The following is a 16812-nucleotide window of genomic DNA, read 5'->3' as shown; positions in this document are numbered from 1 at the left end:
GCAACCAAACACTTCCTGCAGTCTTCAGGAACATCTGACAGGAAAACCACATCATCCTGCTAAAAGCCATTTCTGATCCTTTAACAATCTACAGATCCAGAAGTTATCTAAAAAAAATACACACTTTGCTCAAAATCACAGCATTAGCACAGTCTGAAGAAGGGTCTAGGCCCGAAATGTCAGCTTTCCTGCTCCTCTGATGCTGCTTGGCCTGCTGTGTTCATCCAGCTCTACACCTTGTTAACCTGAATTTGACAATTTAATTTTAATCTGAATTATGAAGAGGCAATGGCTCAATGGTAATGTCATTGGACTAGCAGGCCAATGTTCTGGGGATATTTGTTCAAATTCCACCAAGGAAGATGGTGAAGGCTGAATTCAATTAAAATTTGGACCTAATGGCAACCATGTAACCTTTGTTGATTGTCATAAAAACAAATGTCCTTTAAGGAAGGAAATCTATGATGCTTACCTGATGTAGCCTATATGTGACTCCAGCACCAAAGTAATGCAGTTGGACCTTAAGTGCCATCTGAGCAATTAGGAATGGATAATAAAAGCTGGCCTAGCCAGCAAACCCGAGAAAAAAAATAGATTTGGGCAATTCAGTGGTTTTCATCAAATTTGCACACTTGTAATGGCTCTGGAAATAGTGAGGTTTGATTTCCAGCACAACAACCCTGTTTGTTGTAATACTTTTGCTGCCCTTTTGGCTGACTACCCATCCACTGCACTGAACTGTTACTGCCTCTGGGGGGACCAACTTCTGGAGTATAGGATCCAGGAAATTTTCATCCTTCCTGATATCTATAGAGACTTGTGACTTTGTTACAATTCAGAAATCATGAGCTTGTGCTTAAGCGGTTGGAGACAATTTCTACACATTGGTAATGTGTCTTGAGAGACAATGTTGAAATTTCCATATAACACAGAACTACAAGCAACAGGTCACAACTGCCCAACTAGGTTCTAAAAAAAACCTCTCTTTTTTAAAGTGCAGTTAGCAATTTAATGCCTCCAGATGTGCTACATACCAATATTCTTACCAATGGATTTATTGTTATACTTAGACCAACTGAAAAATTTAATTTTTGATCTTGTTTAATGAGTGCCCTAGTTTAAAGGGAAAAAAAATATAATTTGCATCAAACACTTGTCAACTTTTCTCTCACATTACCAAAGACCCCTTTTCACTTTTTGGACTGTGTTTGCTCTATGACACTCCATCATTGACTTTAACTATGCTTCCTCTCTCTATTTATACTGTCTTCCTCCAATATCGAGCTACCACTTTACACTGAAGGTCCCCAGTGTAGGACAGAATACGGGCAGCTGATGATCTGAAATTTAAAGGATGTGCAAAATAGATGAACATTGGAATAACTGACACTAGAGGTCTTTAGAATTAATGTTGTGTGGAAAGAAAGAGAAACCATTGATGGATATGCCCCTGTAGACAGTATAGATGAGAATGATACCAAGGGCAGTTTAACTGACCTGAATAATGGACAGGCAGCACTGCAACTATCATATTAGGTAACAGTTCTGACAAAAGTTAATGTTAGAGATTTAATTGAGCTCCAACCTAACTGATTATGTCATACTCTCTTTAGGTATGGGAATTGGGTGAATTTCTCTGGATTTTAAAGGGGACAGATCTGTCATCTGTCTCCCCCAATTATTCTAACTGTGTTTTCCCTGCTTTGCCTGGTATTTTTGAAGTGCAAAGCTTAGTTCAGTTACAGGTGTATTCTGTGCATTGACAACCCTTTAGGTTTTGCTTGAAGTCTCCTGCGATTGATTTCCAAGACATTACTGCATGTAACTCTGGAGAAAATTCATAGGGACATTAAAAAAAGACTTTTTTTTCATTTTCTTTGAACATTAAAAAAAAACAAACAAAAAAATTACTAAAAACAGGAGGAAAGAAAATGAATGACTGGCTGAGAGTTTAGTGTCATCCAATTGCATAATGTATCCTTTTGCTTTCCAAATGGTGTAGGAAAGTAGAACATTGAAAGGATGTATTGGTGACTAACGACTGGAGCATGGGGTGCAAATCATGTGAATAAGCTTCCAGGAATAGATTTTTTGTGGTTAGAATCATAGAATCCCTAGTGTGGAAGCAGGCCATTTGGCCCATCGAGTCCACACTGACCCTCTGAAGAGCATTCCATCCAGACCCACCCCCCAACCCTATCCCCATAATTTGTATTTTCCATGGCTAATCCACCCAACCTACACATCCCTGGTCACTATGGGAAATTTAGCATAGCAAATCCACCTAACTTGCACATCTTTGGACTTTGGGAGGAAACCAGAGCACCTGAAGGAAACCCATGCAGACATGGGAAGAACGGGCAAACTCCACACAGACAGTCACCTGAGCATGGAATCAAACCTGGGTCCCTGGCACTGTGAAGCAGCAGTGCTAACCACTGAGCCACTGTGCCGCCCTGACCTTCTTCCACTTCCCAGTAGTTGAATGTGTGCCTGCCATTTTCTGAGTAGTCTGCATGGTATTGTGCAACAATATGGGCACATGCAGGCACATAATCTGCATGTTCCATAAGCTATTGATTTAGCAATTAAATGCTACCTCAGTAATTCAGTTAACAGTGCATGAGAATCACAGACTTTCATGACTGAGTAAAGCTGATAGTGAACAGGCAAGGCAACCATCCAAGGTTAGCAAGTTAGAGCTTTGTTGCCAACTGGAGATTTCTTTGGTAAGAGAAGAGGTTGAGAAGCATCACAGTAAGGTTAGGTGTGACTGTTTTGTTTCTGCTGCCCGGACTATTCCTACAAAACTCTCCAATTAAGAATCCTTAAGAATCTTGAGGATGATTGTTACGTTTTGTGTGCTGCACAAGCTTGTAAAACAGAGGTGAGTCTGGGCCAATGACAGACATTAAGAACCCACAGATCTCATCTAATAAGGATGGGCAGACCAGATGTTAGAGATCTATAACCATACACCAATGTAATGAAGAGATATGTGTGGAAGGTTGACAGAGTTCCTCTCTGTCAACAGGTTCCAGCAGGCAGAATGCCTTTGAGATGTCAGTTGTGCTAGGCCTTACACCCAGGAAATTTCTGCATTCCCGCATTTCCATCTGACAGCAATTCATCAATGTACTTTGGTTACCACTCCATTCTTATCATCCAAATCACCAAAAGATGTCAATATGATCCACCTTCTTTACCTATTGTTCTTGCAAGCAACTGCACTGTTAACTACAACCCAATGACAACACTATCCATCACTCAGGTATAAAGTGATCATGACATTTTAATTGCACACTGAGAAAGAGAAAGGTTTGAACATCCAAGCCACCATTGTGCACCACATGCTATTTTGTTTGTGCTTTTGATCACTATGACGTTGTGCAACCCGACATCTGCAGCTGAGGTGCAGGCAGGCTGTTGAACACAATTTCCTGGTGCCTGAGGTGAGCATGGTGACTGCCTTCTGAATGTCCATGACCTGAAGTGCCCCAGAATGCTGACAGATTAATCCGTGGGTGCAGTGCATCCTCTTTGATCTTGATTACTGGAAGAATGAGAGTCACTAGCAGTAAGGCTAAGAAGTGTCTATTCAACTTTGGCATGATCTGAAAGGAAGAATAGCCTGGTAATCCTAAATATTCTTGGTGCAGGTTGGTACCCCACTGATTAGTTGAGGAGAAAGGATACTTGGGAGAGGTCCATGTGCCTATGCTCCTCTTGCCTCACTACCATTGTATACAGCCCATGGCCAGGGCAATGGCATGCAAGTCCAAGCACTTAGCTGGAAGCTGATAAGTTATCTACTGATTCTGTTTCTCCTTGATAGTTGCAAACTTACCTATGCAGGAAGCCAAATACTTACCCACCAGAGACAAGGCAGAACTCATACTCTGGATGGACTCCTCAACAACTCACCACTTGCCGACACAATGCCTCTGGCAGCTCTGTCGGATATACTGCTGTAACCCATCTCCAGTAGGCTTAGTGCGGCCATGACTGGAGGGCTGTCATCATCCTGGAACTCATATGAATTTAAAAGATCAGAGCTGAAAATGGCTATTCAACCATTCAAGCTTGCTGTGCAATTCAACAAAATTATGGCGGATTCATTTATGGCTTTTTCTTCAGTTGTTATCCTGATCCTTTAACTCTGGACTCCCTTGTAGAACAAAAATCTGTCTTATGTATCCCTTGAGTGTATTCAAAGACCTAGCCACCAATCATCCCTGGGAAAGAGAATTCCAAATATTAATGAACTCGGAGAAGAAATTCCTCCTTGTCTTCATCTGAAATGGGAATTTTTAAACTACAAGTCCGAGATTCACCGACAACGGAGACATAATCTCAGCATCGGCTCTATCAAGTTTCCTCAGGGTCGTTTATTTTTCAATAAGATCATCTTTAATTCTTCTAAACTTTAATGTGTAGGCTTTCCTCATTAAACGACCACTTCAACCCTACCAAACTTTATCTGAACTGCTTCCAAGGTATATATATCCCTCCTTAACTAAAGAGACAAAAACTATACAGTGTTGTTGGCATGGCTGCACCACAGCCCCGTACAGCTGTAGCAAAACCTCCCTACATCTTTACATCATGCACCTTTATAGAAAATGCCAACATTCCATTTGTCTTCCTTATTATTTGCTAGACCTGCATGCTATAGTTTGTGTTTCATGCAGATCCATCTGTACTACAATATTCTGCAGTATCTCTCCATTTCAATATTCTTCTGTATTTTTCTTGTCAAAATGGACAACCACAGATTTTTCTACTTTACTCTCCACCAGCTAAACACTTAGCCATTCACTAAATCCCTTCACAGACTGTCTGTACCCTACCTATTCTTATATCATCACCAAATTTAGCTACAAGACAATTGGTCCTTTCATCCAAGCCATTAGCATTTATTGTAAATAGTTGGTACCCTAGCACAGACTCCTGTGCCACTCCATTATAGTTTGCTAAGTGAAAATGACCCATTTTTCCTACTCTATTTTATGTTAGCTAGCCATTCTTCTATCCATGCTAGTAAATCACCGAAGCATCATGAGCTCTTAGTTTGTGTAGTGATTTTCAATACAACACTTTATTGAATGCTTTTGGAAATGTAAATACTGAACATTCACCATGCTGTTGGATTCTCAAAGAAGCCTAATACATTTGTCATGTTAACTGTGTCCAATTGTTAGGTAATTTTCTAAATATCCTGCTACTACTTCCTTCAAAATTGATTCTAGAAAATAATTTCTGATTCGTTGAAAGTTTTCCCAATGTCAGATTTGAGGTGACCTCGCCTTATGCTCCTATATTCTGAAATAGCTTCTTAAATGTTTGCCATTGCTTTTCAACTGTTACCTTTTACCTCTTAACTATTTTTCTGGTTCACTTTAGCCAAAAATGTGTTTAAAAATTTAGATAAAGGAAATTTATCTTTCTGAAATTTGTTCAAAATATAGAGTTGTTAAAACAATAAACATAAACTTTAAAAAGAATCCCCAAATACTAAAGGTTAGACCAAACCTCTGGAGTAGGGTGTACAGTACTGGCCCTTACTTAAGGAAGAATGTAAATGCATTGATGCAGCTCAGAAACTATGGCTAGACTTGGAATGGGTGATTTGTCTTGTTGGACAGCCTAGGCTTGTATCCACTGGAAAGTAGAAGAGTAAGAAATGATTGGATTGAAATACACATGATCGTTAGAGGTCCTGACAAGACGGATGTGGAAAGGATGTTACCTCTTGTAGGAGAATCTAAAATGAGGGGTCAGTTTAAAACTGAACAATCACCCAGTTAAGATGGAGATGATGAAGCATTTTCTTCTCTCAGTGACGATCTCTGAAATCACTTCCTCAAAATTTGGTGGAAGCAGACTCTTCAAGCCTTTTTCAGGCAGAGGTAGATAGATTCTCGATAAGCAAGGGGTGGGGGGTAGACATTATCAGGGATAAGTAGGAATGTGGAGAAATCAGATCAACCACGATCTTATTGAGTAGAATCACAGAAAATCACAGCACAGAAAATGGCCATTCACTCGATCATATCTGTGCCAGCTGAAAAAGAGAAAAAAAATCTAGGTGCTCATTTTAATCCCACCTTTCAGCACCTGGTCCACAGCCTAGCCAGTTGCAGTCTTTCAGAGGAAGATCCAGATTGTTTTTAAGTGGGTTCAGGTTTCCTGCTTCAATCACCAAGCTGTGAGGAGAGTTCCACACACTCACCCTCCTCTGGGTGAAAATGATTTTTCTTCGATACCCTCCAATTGTTCTACCAATCAACTTACAAAAGACCCTAAGGTATAGGAGTGGAATTAGACCATTCTGATCAGTCACGATTGAATGGCAAAGATGTTTCTCAACTCCATTTTTCTGCCTTCTGCCCATAAGCTTCGATCCCCTTACTAATGAAGAACCTATTTCTGTCTTAAATACACTCAATGACTTAGCTGCCAGAGCCTTCTGTGGCAATGAGTTCCACAGATTCATCACTCTCTAGCTGAAGAAATTCCTCTTCATCTCAGTTCTAAAGTAACATCCCTTCACTCTAAGGCTTTCCCGAGGTCCTAGTCTCTCCTACTAGGAGAAACATCTTTTCTATATCCATTCTTTCCAGGCCTCTCAGTATTCTGTAAGTTTCAGTGATAGCCCTCTCATTCTAAACTCAATCAAGTACAGACCCAGAGTCCTCCACTACTTCTCATATGACAAGCCCTTCATTCCTGGGATCATTCTCCTCTGGACCCCCTGTAACACCTGCTCATCCTTCCTTAGGTATGGGGCCCAAAACTGCCTACAATATTCCAAATGCAGTCTGACCAAAGTCTTTATAGACTCAGCAGTATATCCCTGGTCTTGTATTCTAGCCCTCTCAAAATGAATGCTAACATTGCATTTCCCTTCATAACTGCCAACTGAACCTGCATGTTAACCTTTACAGAATCCTGAATTAGGACTCCTTAATCCCTTTGTACTTCAGATTTCCAAAGCCTTTTCCCATTTAGAAAACAGTCTACACCTTCTGTTTTTCATGTTCTTATATTGTATTCCATCCACAACTTCTTTCCCATTCTTCCTGGTATGTGCAGGTTCTCAGCAGCCTCCTGGCATCCTCAGCACTACCTGTCCCTCCACCTATCTTTCTCATCTACAAACTTAGCAACAATTTAGTTCAACTTAGTTCCTTCATCCAGATCGTTAATGTATAACATGAACAGTTGTGGTTCCAACACTCGCCCCTACGCAACACCTCTAGTCACCTGTAAAAGACCCCTTTATCCACACACTCTGCCTTCTGCCAATCCTCTGTCCACGCCAGTCCTTTGCCCCTAAAACCATGGACTCTTATCTTCCCTAGCAGCCTCCTGTCTGGAAATCCATGTAGATCACATTCACTGGCTCTCTTTTGACTAACATGCTCATTACCTCCTCAAAGAAGTTTCACAGATTTGTAAGGCCTGATCTCCCCTTGACGAAGTTGTGCTGACTCAGTCCTACTTTACCATGCACTTGCAAGTACTCCACAATTTTATCCTTAATAATGGACTCTAAAAACTTATAAAACGACCGAGGTCAGGCTACCTGGCCTATAATTTCCTGCCTTTTCAGAATCGATTACAATAATTCACTTACCGTGAAGTCAGACGGACTGATGTATAGGTATTTGGCCTATCCCTTGTGTTCTTTATAAATAATGGTACAATATTCACAGACTTTAAATTTTCTGGTATTTTTCCTGAAATCAGTGAGAATTGAAAAATGAGGTGAAAAATGAGTAGGTTGAAGGGGCCAAGTGGCCTACTTCTGATCCTAAATGATGTGTTTGTATGTAAGTCAATTATCTATATAAATGAGTAATTAAAGATTTAGCATTAAGAATTGCCAAGATGTTAACTAATGAAATTTTATTTTTGCTGTTTTGGTTAAGATACAGAGCTAAAAAGAGACAGACTAGACCTCAAGTACCAAATACCATGGAAGTGGATGTGGATCAGGGCTGAGCTATTGCTGGGTTTAACTAACATGGGCTTTGCATCCATCTCTGGTGGCAGACACACTTAGTGATCCTCGATAGAATTCATAGAAAGTGAAAGTTTGAACGGGGTTGCGTTTCAGGTTTGCCTCCTCTCCCACCCTGCCTTGCAGATAGATATTTGGGAAGGAGGAGGAGAAAGAGGGAAAGGGTGGATGTGTGTCTACTTTCCCTCTTACAAACACACACACACACACACACACACACTCTCCATCCAGCTCACACTCGTACATTCTCCCTGCCTTCTCCATTTACTTGCATTTTTGACTGCCCTCCCTCTTTCACACTTGCACACTCACATCCTCACTTATACACTCTCATTCCATCACACACCCTCCATCCTTCAACTTTCGTCCAATACTCACATAGCTTCCCTCATACTCACACTCCCTCACAATGTCCCTTCTTTCCTTTCAATCCTTCTTTCCCTTGCACACCCATGCTTCATTCCTTATGGAGTCATAGAATCCCTACTATGTGGAAGCAGGCCATTCAGTCTATTGAGCTCACACTCCTCTCCAATGAACGATCTACACAGACCCACGCCCCCTACCCAATCCCTGTAACCCTGCATTCTCGTGGCTAATCCAGCTAGTCTGCACATCCGTGGACATTGGGCAATTTAGCCTGACCTATCCACCTGACCTGCACATCTTTGGTCTGTGAGAGCACCCGGAGGAAACCCGTGCTGACATGAGGAGAATGTGCAAACTCCACGCAGACAGTCGCCTGAGGCTGGAATCGAACCTGGGACCTGGTGCTGTGAGGCAGCAGGGCCAACCACTGAGACACCATTCTGCCCACATAGCCACCCTACACTCTCACATCCTATTGCAAACTTGTATAACCTCCCTTACTTTTCCACAAATGGGCACACTCATTCTCCGAGTCTCTGACACACACACACACACACACACACACACACACACACACACACACACACACACACACACTTTCTCTCCCTTCCTCTCTCCTTCCCTTATGTACACACAATCACAGAATCATAAGAGCGCTATGTTGCAGAAAGAGGCCATTTGGCCCATGATATAGCACTAGTACTTCAAATGAGCATCATTACCTACTGCCAATTCCTTGCTTGTTACACATACCTACGGACATTATTTAAATAGAAATAATCATTCAATGCCATCTTGAATGCCTCACTTGAGCCTGCCTCCACCACAGTTCCCAGCATTCCACAACCATAACTATTCTCTGTGTGAAAAAGATTTTTCTTGCATCACATTTGCACCTTTTGAAAACCCTTTCAAATTGGCATCCTCTGGCTCTTGATTCTTTTATGGGCAGGAACAGTTTCTTCCTATCCACTCTATCAAGCCCATTGTTTTCGCACATGCATTCCCTCTCACCCTTCCTTCCAAATGATCACTCTGTCAACCTCTCCCATATGCTAACTCACTCACTGTCCCTCAGGCACACACTCTGTTTCTCACATGTACACGCGGTCTCTCTCCCTCAACCTCACTCACATGTACAATTTCTCCCTCCATCACGCTCTCACAGTCACACACACTTTCCCACACAATCTCACATGCGCATATATTTTCCATCCATCACGCTCATACATGTGCACACATTCTTTCTCCCTCATTCTTATGTACTGTGTTGGACTCGCACACCTTTCCTCACCGGTTTACCATCCCTCATGCGCTTACTAACCCTCTCTCTTGTATCTCTCCCCCTCACATGACATTCCCCTTATCTTCCTCTCCCCCAGCACAAAAAAAACTGTATGGTAATTTTAAGTAATAATCTGTGTATATGTAAATTATGAACAGACTAGCAGTCTAGCATTCAGAATTTTATACCTGCATAACTTACAGACTTACTGAATAAAAACAGATATTAATATGCCATAGAGCCGAGTTCAGGGGTGTTTGCCATTAGTTAGATTTGATGCCCATTTCAACAAGGTTTTGTTTGAAAAGTTGCTGAGGTACAGACTGATAAAGATATGCTAATGGTGTCAATCTGGGCATCTGGAATGAAGGTTTGTTTGTTTTGTTCTTAACACACTTTTCTTATTTTAAAAAGTAGTAGGAAAGCTTTGGAATGATTAACAGGATGATTATCAACCTGTTGAACCACATTAGGAATGCTCCTCAGTGGCCAGTATGCCTGGAGAAGATTTGAAAGTGAACAGGGTTAGCAACTGTCAACAGCATCTCCTTGACCAATCAGATGTAAAAATATACAAATTAACAGTACAAAGACTGACTAATCAATATAAATTTGAATGTGTGAATTCAATATCAAATCAACAGAAAAGTAAGACATGAAAAGAAAGATTGGGTAACAAAAAGAGGACAGACAAAAAGGTGAACTAAACATTTTAAAAATCATCAAACAATTGTTGAAATTTGAAGAAATTAGGTTTCACACTTGAGAGTTTTCACAAGAAAAGTTCACTGGTAGTAATTCACAATTGGCACAATGTTAGAAGCATGCCCAATAGCCAATCCAATATGCATGGATGTTTTCTGGGTCTAAAAGAAGCGGCTTGGTGTCACTTCATGCCAACTCTAATTCTCCGCAGCATGCTTAGTTTGTCTCTCTCATGCAAACACTGCAACTGCACCCCACTTGATGCTCTGCAATGACGTACTATTCATATTTAGCAGTCCTCACCTGAAGCTACGGCACCGTTAGTGCATGGCAGCAAGTGTGATAGCCTTATGGATATTTTGACAAATTCTGATTTTAAATTTTATTAATTGCTCTTCCTGTTATTACTTAAATCATTTTGTGAAAATAACAGCTAACAAAAAAGGTACAATTCAGGTAAAGTAGAAATACAGCATCATACTGGAGATACAAAAATGAGGTGAAAGATTCAAATTGAAAAGTAAATGCATGCTCATTCAAATTAAAACCAGAGAATGGGACAAAACCAAAAGCAGAAAACTGCTAGAGAGAATAATAGATAAATTGAGAAAACAGTAAGGTAGCAAAAAGAACCTTAAATGTTGGACAAAATGCAACAAAATCTTTGCAGTGGTCTTGGAAGTGATAGCAGGGTCCTTGAAATGAAACATCTTATAAATGTGGATATATTAATTACTAAACAGGTAGTGTATAACATGTTTTGCACTTAGGGAGTTAATAACTTAAGGCTATTTTACCATTGAAGACTTAGCAAGCATTTAGGCAAACAGAACTGTTTGTCACAAGTGATTTTGCAGAGGGAAACTGTTTAAACACTAGTACAACTATCTTTTTTGCTGTTATAAGCATTGAATTTACTTTTCCAATCTGACATGTAAGAGTTCCATCGATGGAATTCCTGCTTCCACTGTTGGTCTGCTTCATCCATGTATGCTGAAAAAAAAACATAATTTATAGTGTGGAAGTTTTTAAGTGGCAGTTCCTATTAAGGAAATTAATTTAATACACAGAATTAATCTTGAACAGAGATTTAAAACATTTACATTGTACAAAAATTATAAACTCAAGTTTTAATAGCACAAGATATTTTGATTAAAGCAGCTTTATTATCACAAACTGTACTATTCTAATTTTTAAGTGTGCTGTATTTTCCACTGATGTTATCGCATAGGCATAAAGCTTTGTGTTCTAAATTTATTTCTGAATAGCAAAGAGATATGCCACTCCAATATGGAATTTATCCTTTTTTGGTTGCGTCAAATGATGCTTGTATAAATATCACCAGCTTGGGGCAGACATTAACACACAGCAAGTAGTGCTTAAGATGCCTGGCACATTTCCCATTATTATTCTATAAAAAGGAAATAAAGCTATAATGGACAACAACAGAGCAAAACAAATATTAGTTTTATCTGCTTCACTCTTTATCACAAGTTCATATGAACCTCAAATCAGCAAAAGACACAAGGCTAAACTGAGAAGTGTAAAGTGTTATTTGGGGTAACCATTAATGAATGGATTTTTCAGAATGTACAGCAACAAAGACAGAAACTATTTACAGCAGGAGTTCAAACATTGAAACACTACACAAAGAGCTAAATGTGATCAACTTACTGTTGGGGTGATATGCTTAATCAATTTAAGTTGAGTTCCATTCATAATTCTTCCATACAAAATATTTTATCATGCATGAATTTTTAACAATACTAATCAAACAAAAAGGATACTAAACAAGTAGCTTTCTTTATCCTACATTTACACACTAGGATCAGTTGCAGTGTGTGGTAATCAGCAACATTTCTTTTCACCCTTACAATGAAATGAGAAGGAATCTCATTTAATTTGCTCTGCAGGGGAAATGTCATGACATTGGATCATAAGTATTATGGGTATCTTTTAACTTAAAAAATATATTTTGTATGTTAAAGAGAATTACAGAGAAAAAAGGCCATAGATGTAAACATAATTGTTGCTGGTAAATTCTCATGTGGGACCCTGGAATGTCACCCATGTACAATGTCAGGGAAACTTCGAATGGGGGTGGGGCAGGGGGAAGAGAAGAGAACGAGACCAAGAGCAAGAGCGAGAAAAAAAAAAGTGGATGACTCTCTCTCACCTCTCAGCTGAAAGCTACCTCTTGCAGACTTTTTTTTTGTGTTTTGCCCTTCTAGAAATATGCAGAAAAATGGGTTAAAAACCAACTGCAACCCTGATCTGTGTATACTAGTATGAGAACATGTGCTGGTAGAAAGTATGGTAGTGAACCGAAAAATCCATGTAACTGGCCTAGGTTTGAGTGCTAGAGTGCTATGAAGGTCACAGCCAACGAACCACCTGCTAGTCACCAATGTATTGCAAGTAAAAGAACTCTATTGCTCTGAATGCTAGAAGCAAGTTAGCTAACAAGCCAGTCAAAAGGAAACACGTCAACAGGGGGACTAACCAACCACGGTCAAAAGGAAACAGGACAAAAGGATTGCAACAAAGTGCAAAGCCAAGAATCCTAAAATCGACTCTCCAGCTATCTATATTCCACTACCTACTCTTCATGAACCACCCAGAAAAACTACTCCTATGTCTTGTAACTTTTATTTTTTTGGACTCACTTCTTGTATATCTAATCTGTGTGTATGCTTGCAGTGTTATTAATTCATGTTCTGTTTAGTAACTAATAAATTCACTCTTTTATTAACTCAAGAAAGCTTGGTTACATTGGCTACTTTTAAAACAGTAATTAATTTGGTCTGGGAGAAAGGCATCTATAAGCGAGGGAACCAACAAAGGGTATGAGTGAATAAAGAAGTGGAGCTAATTCATAGCTGATCACCTATAAGTTTAATCATTTGGGGTATCCACATGGAACTGTAATAACCTCTTAAACTTCAATTGGGCTCTGGTCAAAATATGGTCATGGTCTGATACCATAAGAATTCTGGCCATGGAAACTGAGTTATGAATCATTCTGAATGCACTGCAGACTCAAAATTGGACTCCTGCTTTCAAGTTGAAGCCCACATTTTGGCAACCTTTAAATCTTGATGCTACAGGAGGTGATCACACCAAGGAGAATTAATGGTTCCCAAATTGGCATCTGGGTTGGTTTCAGTGAAAAAAAAGTCTACAAAGGAATACAAGGACTGGAATAGAGGTTGAAGAAGCTCCTTTCAAAATTCGTGACTGGAATAGAAAAATTGACCTTTTCCCAGTATAATGCAAATTTAGCAAAATTAATAATAATTTAGGCAATTCCCAATTAGCTAGAATGAACTCACAACCTTGAAGTAGGTTTGTTAATTTTTGAAATGATTAATCCTTAATTCTTGAAAATATGTTCAATTTTATGCAACATACTTATGAATTAACTATTTAATCTTAACAGGTATGATATTCTATGCTTTGTTTCATTTTTGTTGCATGTGCGTCTCAGATCTTGTATAAAACCCTACAAATTTTTAATTGTTATCTTTTCGCGTACATTGGTTGAACAATGTAATTAAAATTAATTGCCACTTTATCGTTTAATTTATTGGTGTTCCATCAAACTGAGCTGATGGGAACACAGCAGTGTACCTGCACTAGATGGATAGTGTTGGTCTCAAGGAAACTTCAGGATAAGCAACAAATACTGATCTCGTTGCTGACACTCATCCTATGAAAGAATAACGAAAAAAAAGATTATGTTTTATTGTGTATCATTCATACCTGTTCTTTGAAGAAGTTTGGGAAGAAATTGATTCCAAAAGGCACACTGCTGAGCACGGTGTTTCATATAAATTCTTGGTGTTTCAGTGTTTAAAGTTATGTATCGCTGTTCTAATTGCGTATATTCAGGCCACTTCATTCCTTGCATTTTGGGTTCATTTGGGTTACTTTGAAATAAAAAATGAAAATATTAATATTTAATTCTGTTACAAAAAAAAGCAATAGCATAACAGTAGGAAGAATCTATTTCAGAACTATAGCAATTCTTTAACCGGAACTAGTAATTGCCAAAACATTAGCAAAACAGTTAATTGTGTTTGTTGATTTTTCAAAAAGCAGAAATATTAAGTGCATTAAACCTTCTAGGATTGTTAGTGAATTTATCTGTAAGCAGACCCCATCTGCATATGATCCACTTGTGTGTGCAAGTGATTTATATGGCTATGTGAACAATTCAATAACGACAATCTTTACATTTTGAACTCTTAAGAGTCACGTACATTAACCCAAGTACGTTGTTATCCCTACAAACGGAATTTACGGACATGACTTGATAAGGATTACCAGCTGGCTAAGATGGCAAGATCATGAGAAAATAAAGGGCAAAAGAAGTGAAATACTATGATGATCACGGTGAATAGCACTGAGAATCACTGCCACTATAAGTAAAAGGAACTCTTATATTGAAATTTAGATACCCACTGTAAGTGAGCTACCAACTATTTGAGGTGAAGAGCAACACCACATCCAATAATGAATGATCACAAATGAAAGTGTCAAAAACCTGTGTACAATATCTCATTCACAGAGTCAATACTAAAGGTTTAAGGTAACCACAACGTTCTTGTTTAAAGCAGTATCAACTAATATTTGACTGCTGAATTATTTCACAAAACAAGAGGTCTTATTTCAGAATGGAAAGTCAGTGCTGAACTTCAGTAAACAAAATTTCAAAATCCCTTGGCACTAAACCATTAAAGACTGCAAAAAGGGTGAAAAATAAAGAAAGATTGGGACAGCTAACACAAACGTCTTTCTGTGGAGACAGAAGCGTAAATAATTTTTTGCATCAAATTGCTTCTCTCTTCACAGATGCCACCAGATCTGCTGAGTTACGCCAGCATTTTTATTTTTGTTTAAAATTCTCAGCACCAGCAGTACTTTAGCTTGTAGAAGTCTTTTACTGATATTTTCAGCAATAGCATCTTCCTGTTGCTAAGGAAACAAAAATTGCCACAATAAAGTATTAAGTATAGCATTAATGTGGGGAAGGAGAGGCATCACAGGCCTTCACAAATTATTAAAAGAACAGTATCCTGTCGTTTCCTTGTATAGATGACTATTCAACCTAAATATACAAATAAATTTGTCAATGAATTAGTTATGACAACAGTATGTATTTACCTGTGTGTTTAAAGTAATAAACAATCCAAGATGCTTCACAAAGCATTATCCATCAAAATGTGACACAAAATATACAAGCAGGTATTTGGACAGATGAACAAAAGCTTGATCCAAAAAATGGGTTGTAAGGTGCATCTCAATGAAGGAAAGCAGAGAGTTGTAGAGGTTTCAGAACTTAGGGCTTAGTCAGTAGAAGGCACAGTCACAAACTGAGCACAAACTAAAATCAGGGATGTTCAGGACATTGGAATTAGAGAAATATCAATATCTCAGAAGGTTGCAGGAGGTTACAGAGATTGGAGGGGAGCATGATGGAGGGATTTGAACATAATATGGGAATTATAAATTCAATATATAGTTTAATGTAGCGCCAGTATAGGTCAGTGAGTATGGGGTAATGGATTAAAAGTATTTGATGTGCATTAGTATAGTGACAGTAGGGTTTTGAATGACCTCAATGTCATGGAGGGTGGAATGTGGAAGGCCAGTCAGGAGTGTGTTAGAACAATTAAATCTCTAAGGTTTTGGAGTAGATTTGTAGCTCAGGTTGTGGGTGTTGAGGTTGGTTGCCTCGCCGAGCTGGTTTGTTGTTCCGCAGACGTTTCGTTACCGTGCTTGGTAACATCCTCAGTGCAGCCTCTGATGAAGCGTCGGTGTGTTTTCTCGCCTGGCTTTTTAAATTCTGGGGTCCGTTGCGATGGATTGCCTCACTTCCGGGTTTCCTCCGTAGTGGAATGTATATGGGGTCCAGTTCAATGTGTTTATTAATAGCCTGCTTCGTGGAGTGCCATGCTTCCAGGAATTCTCGTGCTTGTCTCTGCCTGGCCTGTCCCAGGATCTTGGTGTTGTCCCAGTCGAAGTCGTGGTTCTCCTTGTCCACGTGGATTGGGATGAGTGAGTATTGGTCGTGTCTACAAGATCCCCTGCAGAGACTGCGAGAAACACTACATCAGACAAACAGGAAGGAAACTAACAACAAGAGTACATGAACACCAACTGGCTACAAAAAGACACGACCAATACTCACTCATGGCACTCCACGAAGCAGGCTATTAATAAACACATTGAACTGGACCCCATATACATTCCACTACGGAGGAAACCCGGAAGTGAGGCAATCCATCGCAACGGACCCCAGAATTTAAAAAGCCAGGCGAGAAAACACACCGACGCTTCATCAGAGGCTGCACTGAGGATGTTACCAAGCACGGTAACGAAACGTCTGCGGAACAACAAACCAGCTCGGCGAGGCAACCAACCT

The 16812-nt window shown here is 39.5% G+C and overlaps 1 protein-coding gene across 3 annotated transcripts in view; it reads right to left on the bottom strand.

Moving 5' to 3' along the window:
* Positions 1 to 9023: 9023 nt before the first annotated feature.
* ache (acetylcholinesterase) overlaps positions 9024 to 16812 on the bottom strand; it is a 36697-nt gene continuing 28908 nt past the window's right edge. For all 3 annotated transcript variants that reach the window (XM_048604762.1, XM_048604763.1, XM_020522386.2), the window contains 2 exons: positions 14148 to 14314; positions 9024 to 11378 (listed from right to left, as the gene is read on the bottom strand). In XM_048604762.1, the coding sequence (XP_048460719.1) occupies positions 11254 to 11378; positions 14148 to 14314 (292 nt within the window). In that variant the 3' untranslated portion in view covers positions 9024 to 11253. The remainder of the gene's footprint in view (positions 11379 to 14147; positions 14315 to 16812) is intronic.

Source organism: Rhincodon typus, chromosome 13, assembly GCF_021869965.1.
Source record: "Rhincodon typus isolate 14 chromosome 13, sRhiTyp1.1, whole genome shotgun sequence".
Taxonomy (NCBI): Eukaryota; Metazoa; Chordata; class Chondrichthyes; order Orectolobiformes; family Rhincodontidae; genus Rhincodon; species Rhincodon typus.
Note: the sequence above shows the minus strand (reverse complement) of the source record. Positions and strands in the feature narration are given on the sequence as shown.